We start from the raw sequence: 10133 nt of genomic DNA, 5'->3' as shown, positions 1-10133 counted from the left end.
TACATTCTTCACGACTCCTCAATCACCAACTCCAGTTGTAGGTTATGCAACTGTGAAGAGGAGACCATCCAGCACATAACATCTGCGTGCAGGATGTTGAGCGGTACCAAGTACACCAATCGTCATAACTCCGTCTGCAAGATTCTCCATCAAAACCTTGCGTTGAAGTATAACTTAGTGGCAACCTACCATCCTTACTATAAGTATACTCCGCAGAGAATCTTGGAAAATGATCGGGTCAAACTACTGTGGGATCACACTATTGCCACCGACCACAGTGTTAATCATAACAGACCCGATCTAGTTCTGCTTCTGAAGGAAGAACGAGCTTGCTTTATAATCGATGTAGCCGTACCGTTGGACCGGAACACTGTTGAAAAACAGCACGAAAAAATCCGGAACTACGGCCCCTTGGCAGACGATATGAAGCAGACTTGGAGACTACAAAAGATCCAAGTAGTCCCAGTAATAATTTCAGCGACGGGATTAGTCCCGCAGAACTTACATAAAGCGCTGAAAACGCTCGATCTTAGGGCTGGACTATACATGAAGATGCAAAAAGCGGTTACCCTTGCAACCTGTACTATAGTCCGAAGAGTCCTGTCCGGTAACAATCTGACCTAATGGGTTTCAGTCTTGATCCGCACTGTCTTCGATATAAGATCCATGTCTCTGAGGTGTAGAACCTCCGCGCCATTGGCTAAAGTGTTTGCGACCATCGGGATGTATCATAGTAATACATTTTCGCATGGTCGCACACACTTTGCGTTAAAACGCATCATCGCTGTGATGCGGGCCTTTGGATGTTGCCTTCAGCCCATCCTTAGGTTGGTCGCCCCTCGGTCCGGTTGGGCGGGAAGAGGGTCCGTGGGCTTTTTTAAATATATAGGTTGGGGGATCTAAGAGCCGGCAAAAGGGCCAGAAAAGGGAGGAATATTTCGGATAACTTTAAACGCTCGTATCTCCGTTAATATTGAAAATTTCGAGAAAAGGAGTTTTATTGTTGAGCACTTGGACAGAGGAAAGTTAGACCTTTCAAATGACGTGTGTGGTTTTTGGAGCCTGGAAAAGACCGAAAAGTGGAGCAATCTTTTGACAAATTGTAAACGCTCGTATCTCCGTTAATATTGAGAATTTTGACAAAAGGACTGTCACAATTCTCGATCGCTTGTATAGAGTTAGACTTTTCAAATTGTATATGAATTAGCGATCCTCGGACGCGAAAAAATGCCGGAAAATAGAGGAATTTGTCAAAAAACTTTAGACGCTCCGTTAATATGGAGAACTTTGATAAAAGGAACTTAATTCATGATCGCTTGTAAAAAGGCGAGTTAGACCTTTCAGATTGTTTATAGGTTTGGGGTGTAGGAGCCGGAAAATAGCTCGAAAGTTTAGAAGTCTTTTGAAAAATTTTAAACGCTCATGTCTCGGTTAATGTTGAGCCTTTGGAGAAAAGGAGCTTAATGCGTGATCACTTGGATAGAGGAGGTTTAGGGCTTTTAGATAGTATATAGGTTGGGGGGTCTAAGAGCCGGAGAAATGGCTCAGTGGAATCTTTTGAAAAAGTTTAAACTATCGTATTTCCGCTAATTTTCAGAATTTGGAAAAACGGAACTTAGCTCGTGATTGTATAGAGGACAGGTTTGACCATTCAGATCGTGTATAGGTCGGGGAATTCAGCAGCCGGAAAGTGGAACAATCTTTTAGAAAACTTTAAACGGGGGGAGTCTAATATTGGGAAAATTGTCGGAAGGTGGAGGAATGTGTCTCCGTTATTTTTGAGAATTTCGTGGAAAGGATTACCAATTTGAAGAAAAATTATACCTGCTAAATTATATATAGTTTGGGAGTCTAAGATTGAGAAAATTGTCGGAAGGTGGAGGGATCTTCAGGAAAAGTTTAGATGCCCGTATCGTCGTTAATATTGAAAATTTCGGGAAGATGAGCTTAATTCATGATCACTAGTTTAGAAAAAAAGCAGACCTGCAATATTGTATAGTTTGGATAGCAATCTGGACAAATTGGAGCCAACTACGGAAATATCTGTGGAGTTAGTATTCCCGGCTTTCTCGCTACTTTTGTCGTGTAACCCAGCGCCGCAAAATAAATTATACCCACATTTAATTCAGTCATTCATGTCGCAAGTTTCAAACTGGCCGCCAAATAGTTGGAAGTGATGATAGATGCAAAGCATAGTTATAAGCAGCACATTCACTCTGTTTACGATGAAGCATCCAGTAGGGCCACTACATACTTCTAGGATGCTTATAGCCAGGATCATAAGCTCAATCTTCCTTTATACAGCGCCAGTTTGAACAGTCATTGCAGATTTCATTCAACGCTACTAAATCAAATGCAATTTATAGGCTAGCCCTAAGGGTTTGCTCTGCCTTTATGACTGCCTCAGATGCAACGTTCGTTATTTTGTAATTAATCCCGATTGACATCTTGGGAAATGAGATTGCGAGCAAATACGGGTAGAGGCATCTACATGTGACCCGTACAAAGTCATAATAACTTTGACATATATAGTCAAATCGACAAAAGTATGATTGATGCGCCATTTTGAGGAGATTGACCATGGATAACTAACTATGCGCAGTCCGAACGTATTGAAATTGTTCAGTTGTATATCCAGAACAATTTTTAAATTTTGCCCACTCAACGTCAACTCCTAAAGAAAAAATAAAACAAAAACTGCTCCCGGGAAATACTATAAAGCGTCTGTACGAAAATTTCACAACGGATGATAAAATCTAGGCAACGCCAAGCATCCAAAATAACCTCATCCGTTGCGTTTTAACCAAAACATTGCGATCATACCGGACATTGTTGTAAATTCCCGAAAACATTGAATCAACATCGACGTGCACAGTTAGACCTCACAAGAACCAGTCTCCCACGCATAATGCATGATAATTTGAGTTGGAGCCCATATAAAACTCGAATTACAAATAAGATTGAGCCACTAGACAAACAGTGTCGTGCTCAATATGACAAACTTTGTGTCGAATTGGCCGCGACGAGACACATTTCACACTGAATGAAGCAGTGAGCAAACAAAATTGTCGCTACTACACCAGTGAAAACCGACAATCAATCCAGGAAAAGCCTGTGACCACAGAGTGACCGTGTGGTGTGCTATTTCTGCCAAGTGATTGGTGAGTGATTGCGCCGTACCTCTTCGAGGACGACCGATTGAAGCCAGATATTGCCAATGGTGAGAGCTATCGAACCATGATAACCGAGCCCATTATGTCGTAAAGGCAAAAGGCGAGCATTTGGACCAAGTCATGTTGAAGAAATAGCTGACAGGTATTTTCTGACAGCAAATAAATGTCTGAATAGAGAAAGTAATGAACAGTTTTTTCCCTGATTTTTTAGAAACAAATCGGTCACATGTATATTGCCCACCCTGTATAATGTGAAGTCAATCTATCGCTTAGCGCAGGAAAAGAATGCCGGTTGGTTTTAGAGGGGTCTTTTGAACATTTCCACCACCTAAACAAGTCGGAATACCGGAAGCTCGCGTTTCGGGTATAAAGGTTTTGTGTTCATCTTATGTGAGAAACTTCTACGCACATTTTTCTATCTGTATATAGCTACAAATCCAACATATTCCTTCATATTTTTCCAAACTACGAGACATACGTACATATTACAGCCATAGATATTACGCTCACCCTAAACAAACAAACTGCCTATTTCCGAATACTGTACACATATATAAATTGATCGTACCCATATTTCCGATTTACTTCTTACATCTATCTCCCTATAACTATGTTAATAATAGTTGGATTTTCTTCAAACTTGGCCAAATTGTGCACTATGTTCTTTATTATACGCATGCCGAATTTTGTACTTCTGGGATGAACATAAGGGGGGTGGCCGGGTGCATTTCTAAAATGCAGAAACATACTATTATTAACTTTATTTGTGCAGACATGGGAACCGGATATATTTTGGGGCCTAGATTTCATGGAGACGCACTACTGTGATTTTTTTCAGATTTTTCGGTTGGGTAGGTTCTAAGAACGAGACCTGTTACACTTTTTGGGGGTCAAATTTTGAGCAATCACTCCCTTATGTTTCACCCAATAGCAAATATGGCACCAGTTTCTAAAAGTACTAATTGAGACCTTTCATTTGATACCACACATGACTACTTTACGTGAAAAAAAAATTTGCACCCTCCATTCACATGTATGGGGGGCCGCCCTTAAACTTAATACAAAATGGCGCCACTTACTACATGTAAAGGGAACACCAGATTACTTACTTTCACCAATTTTCATGACAATCGGTCTAGCCGTTTCCGAATAAATCGAGTGTGACAGACGGACAGACACCGACTCGATTCTATTATAATAAGGTTTTGTTTCACACAAAACCTTAAAAATACATGGGCAGACAGTCGTTAAATCGATTTCAATAGTTTTAGAAATTAGAAAAAAACACATCATAAACGATAAAAACGTTTTCAGTCAGCTTTTTGTGCTAAGTACCAATGCCTAAATATCGAAACTTTAGATTCCGTAAGCTATATAGTGTCCGGATAGCTGAGTGGTTAGAGCACAAGGCTGTCGTACGGAAGGTCGTGGTTAAAATTTCACTGGTGGCAGTGGGATTTGTATCCTGATTTGAAGTCAGATACCAGTCGACTCAGCTGTGAATGAGTACCTGAGTCAAATCAGGGTAATAATCTCGGGCGAGCGCAATGCTGACCACATTGCTTCCTACAGTCTACTGTGGTGTACCGTTACGGTCTTGAATGAAGTGCTCTAGCACACTTGAAACCCTTATCCAATATGGATTGTTGCGGCAACGATTATTATTATTATTATAAGCTATATAACAGCGCAATTTATGAGCAATGCCACGACCGTTTGGTTGTAGATAAAATCCAGCTCAATACGCTGCGGTTGACGAATCACCTAATTCGCACGGGGCGGAAGGACCCAACGCGTGGACCAGTTGTGCAGGCAAGCAACTGCTGAGACTATCGAAATAGTTGCCCTTGGTGAAAAATTTGGATGCCTGCGGTTCTTGACGTTGAGGATTATGAGAATTATGTAAAAGTAATGATAGGCAACATTCAATTGTAAGCAGCTCCTGCAACATAATAATAATAATAATCGTTGGCGCAACAATCCATGTTGGATCAGGGCCTTGAAGTGTGTTAGAGCACTTCATTCAAGACCGTAACGGTACACTACAGTATACTGTAGGAGGCAATGTGGTCAGCATTGCGCTCGCCCGAGATTATTACCCTGATTTGACTCAGGTACTCATTCACAGCTGAGTCGACTGGTGTCCGACGTCAAATCACGATACAAATTCCACTGCCACCAGCGAGATTTGAACCGCGACCTTCCGTACGACAGCCTTGCGCTCTAACCACTCAGCTCCTGCAACATACCCGTTACAAAACATCTAGTGGCAATATGATCCACACAGACGGAGGAAGTGTGTCGTATACTCTGGGGGAGTGGTGGAGAGGAGGTTTCTCTCTCCAGGCCGACAGACTCACAACGAAATAGTAAAAGTTAAAAGGACCATAGAGGCGGACCCTGCTCATGGATTCCAAGCATGTAAAATATAATTGAATTAAACGTGAAAATAGACCCTTTCATCGAGGAAGTACTTAACTATTGGGTACGGGCGGAAGAGCACCGGTGGTCTAGTTGTGAATCGCACCAGTCTCTCGAAGAGTTTAACATTTCATAAAATCCTCGGAAGGAAAGCACAATGTGTTGTTGGCTAGTTTTCCAAATCCACCTGGAATTGTAACAAATTAACCACTAGTCATTTCTGAACAAAAACACACAATTTATTAATTAAAGTATTTATTTCATCGTATTTAAGTAATAGGTAGTAGAATATTAAAGAAATTAAGGAGAATGAAATAATAAATAATTTACTCAAAGACTGGCGCGCACAGCATTCACTCATCCAAGAGACGTCTTAAAACAAAATTTCAAGTGTAATCCGAAAGAGATTGACTCAATTTCCGCTCGTCACGTTGCGTATAAGTAAACTATTTCAAAGTTTTTCTCTTTTTTCTTTTCGTTTTACAAACTGAACCAATTCAAAGTTGCAATGACAAAAATTAAGTGAGCAAAAGACAAAAGAAAAGCTTAACTATTACAATTGTTTAAAACTATATCATGATTTGTTGCTAGTTATAAGTAACTAATAAGAACTCGCTCTGACTCCAGAACTGTACCAACTTACAAATTCTTCAATAAATACTAGCCTGACAGCTCGAAAATAACTTAAATTCAATTGAAACACAAATACTTCGGATTTTCATTGTTTTTGATTCTTTTACCACCTCAACATGGAGGAAAGGTCTGTTTTGTCTTTTTTTTTTGTTCACACGCATCCAATATACAATAGGAGGTCTTGTTTCGAAAACGGCCTGCGCGACTCTCATCAGTAGATTCAACCGAAATACAAAATAACATCCGCGCGTTTCAAAATCTCCTGATTCCAATGCCACTTCCGCACACACAGCGCATTCTCGCGTGCGCCCACTTTATTCAGTTTACGCGGAATAAGCCAGAATGCCAAAATCAATTTTTTACTTCCAAATTGCATTATATGAGTTAGTTAGACGCTAATCAAGTCACAAAGAAACACGAGTAGCTGCTGAAGATTTCAAAACGAATCTCCCTCGGGGTTAATAGTTTTTTTTTTCTTTTTTCTTGAACCGTTCGCGTTCGCTTGTTAGGTACATATGCTAAAATGACTTGGTGTTCTAATAAAACGACTTCCAACAAGCCCGTTCAGCGGCGAACGGGCCTCCTTCAACAATTAGTGAACAGTTTTTACTTTAAAAAGCTCGTTTCTCATCATTCAACTCTTTAAAAGATGTCAGAACGTCAAAATCTTTTCAATATTAGTAATTACACTGACTGATAAAGTAAGACTCAAGAAAATACACATTTTTCGATTAGTAGGTTTCATATTTGCGTTAGATTTAATTCTGCTTGTTTCTTCGTCTTCAAATATATTCTTTATATTTACTTGGTTTCAAATTTCTCAACTAGGTACATTTAATGTTCATTTTGTTATAGTTTCTTAGATCTTTATGCTGTTTTTGTTTTGTTTACAAAGAGGTAAATGCTGCACTTTCGTTAATTGTGTGTAATGCAATTTTCAACGTAATCAAGGCTCAAAAGGACTGCGAAAGTTAAGACAAAAATGCTTTGCTGAAATCAGCTCGTGCCGAGTCAGACGTCCGAAAGGACCCGCTCATAGTACAACACGCGACAGCAGCAGCGTACGGAATAGTGACTATGAATGAAGCTTGCCGCCTGCACGTCAGCTTCGCAGCATCGCTCTACCGTTGCCTTTGACACTCTTAAACAAATCCCGTGATACATAGGACGTGGTGACCTTAATCACACTTTCTAACTAGAGCATGAATAATTTGAAAAATTAGTGACTGTTACTTAAGTTTAGCTAAAATTATCTCATCTTTAGAATGTAAGTTACATTTAAAAATATTGTAATTGTATGTGAAAAGCAAACGATCGAGTCGCTTAAAAAATAGTGTGGTGTCATTTTGCCTGATCGAAAGTACTTCGTCTGCAAAGTTACATATGATTAGCTAAGGAAATCAACTCAAGACACAAAGACAAAACACATAGTAATGCAATTAGAAACGCAAAAAAACTTTGCTGATTCTATCTCCTACTTTAGTTTAATTAATTTTAGATCTATTTTCACCTTCCATCACATACATACTGTGAAATTAATCGATTTTGGTTTTGTTTTATTCCTTTTATTCCTTTTTTTATTATATATTTTACAAAAATTTACACAAATATAGTTTCAAGAGAAAGATAGAATGTTTGGGGTGTCCGTGGTGTGGTTTCGATTGGGTTGTATCGAATCGGGAATAGGGAAACCGGGAGCTGCTGGGGAGTCGGAGGATGGGACTTGACACCGATCAATTGGGAAACGTTCGACGATATGGGTGGGATGGTGGTAGTGGACGAGGCGGAGCTGGAACATGTTCTTTTTATTTCAAATTGAAGACTTTTCGCACAGAGTTGAACAAGTGGAAGAAATAGCTGAAACAAATTTCTCTCAAATACCCTCGCAGGAGAGCCAAAAGGACTATCTGGGGGGAAATTGGAACGCAGGACAGTGGTGTGATTAATTTATATATTTATAATAATTATTTTTTAATAATATATGTTTTTGTATTTTTATCTTTCTTGTATTTTAAATTTATCCTTAATTAAAATTGTGTTACGATTAAATTTAAATTATCTCTGTTTTTATTTTTCAATGTTTATATCGAAATTACTCTTCTTATGTTTTCTTTCTCATTTAATTTAAATTGTAATTCAATAAATTTCCTCTTCTGTTTTATATTTATTTTGTTATATTAAATTTTTTGTTATCCATAGCAACACAGCAACGCGCGATGGTATTGCGCACAGCTACAGTCTTCGTCAAACATCTTAAACAAATAGAAAGGCTTAAAAAGAAGTTTAGCAGCTCACTTCGATGTCATCATAGTCACGAATTCTACAAAAAAGGAAAAAGAAGTGAATTAGTACGTTGCGAAAAGTTGTAGCGAAAATCCACCATATGTTGTGACGTGAGAAACCGCATATGAACAGAACTGTTTACAATCGGACTGTGAAGACACATAAAAAGCCTTAAAAAAACTGGAAGAGATTACGTTTCAAAATTCATAAATTTCACGTCTACGAAAACATGTCTCATTTTAGATATAACATTGGACTCCAGCAATTACGGTTAATACCTTCAGTCGCGGCCAACTATATTACGCAACAGTGCGGATTGCATTACTGACTGAGAAGCAATAGACATTAATATTCTTGCAAGGTTTTCTGCAATGTCAGAGAGGCCTGTAGTCGGATTACGAATGCGTGTTATGAGGCTGCCTGGCAACTTACAGTCAGAAATGTGTTGAACTTTGAGTTTTAACTGATTATATGCTACAGATTGGGTGGGTGGAAGGTAAGGTACCATCAGAGATTTAAAATGAACTTACTGCATTTCAGGTTAAATCCTCAAGAATTATTAGTCGACTTATAAGAAGATGGTTCGTAGACAATATGTTACCCAATTTCAATTTGTTATACGCTCTTTTGTATTGTTGAGGACTAAGAGTCTATTACACCTTCCCCTGGATGTGCCTATATTTGAAAATTCCCCACTTCAGTCACAGAAGGAAAATACTTATTCCTCAAATGTTGACATTTGTGATTATTTTTACACAGTATTGAGCACTACATGTACAGCACTAATCTGTGCAGTACGTAGAAACCGCCATTCAACCGTCAGTAATTGATTTGGTGGTGATATCACCTTCTAAATCATAGAAAAAGGAGAATATGATAGAGGGACTCCATACTTCCATATTTGACGGAAAATACGGAAAGTATTTCAGATAAAATGAGGACATAGTGTAGAAAAATTCAAAAGTCCAATAATTTTGCCAGAAGCAGTCACATCATAATGTCTTTTGTGCCATTCGGTCTTCCTACACCCTGTCAATGCACCTTTTCATTTGGGAACTGTGAACTGTGAAGCTGCAAGCCAGGTTGATAGTTCCGCTGAAAGTTCAGTGAAGATGGATGCCACATCAGGTCACTAGTTGAAGAATGGCACAACAAATTGATATTTAATTTACAAATTATGTCCGTAAACTCTTCGCCATCTTCAGCCTTTGTCTCGTTCAGAAGCGAGGTGAGCTCATCTTGATCGGATGCCGTCGCGCTTCCATATCACCACTCACATATCAAACCACCATTGTTCTGATCAGCCTTTTCGCTGTTTCCCATCTACTTTAATGTTCAAAATAATCTTGGAAAGCGAGTTTTCATCAGCATGAATAACGTGAACATACCATCGAAGACGGCTTCTCTCGCAATTTTCCCATGTTCCGGGCAGCTTTCCGTTTCAAACGAAAATTGCAAAAAAAAAATGATGAAAAAATTGCACATGTCACTGGAAATCATGCCTTTGATGAGCACGTTACTAAACCGCGATATGCAAACGGCGATTACTTCTACGAAACTGCTTAGATTTTGGCAAATCAGCACAATCACCGTACATTATTTATTCAACTGGCACTTATAGCT

At 39.0% G+C, this 10133-nt stretch overlaps 1 protein-coding gene across 1 annotated transcript in view; it reads right to left on the bottom strand.

Moving 5' to 3' along the window:
• Positions 1-5832: 5832 nt before the first annotated feature.
• LOC119655420 (calmodulin) overlaps positions 5833-10133 on the bottom strand; it is a 45492-nt gene continuing 41191 nt past the window's right edge. Inside the window, exon 4 of the mRNA XM_038061309.1 lies at positions 5833-8547. Coding sequence (XP_037917237.1) covers positions 8519-8547 — 29 coding nt within the window. The 3' untranslated portion in view covers positions 5833-8518. The remainder of the gene's footprint in view (positions 8548-10133) is intronic.

The sequence above is a fragment of the Hermetia illucens genome, chromosome 4 (genome assembly GCF_905115235.1).
Source record: "Hermetia illucens chromosome 4, iHerIll2.2.curated.20191125, whole genome shotgun sequence".
Taxonomy (NCBI): Eukaryota; Metazoa; Arthropoda; class Insecta; order Diptera; family Stratiomyidae; genus Hermetia; species Hermetia illucens.
The sequence above is the reverse complement of the archived record's forward strand: the minus strand, read 5'-3'. Positions and strand labels throughout refer to the sequence as shown.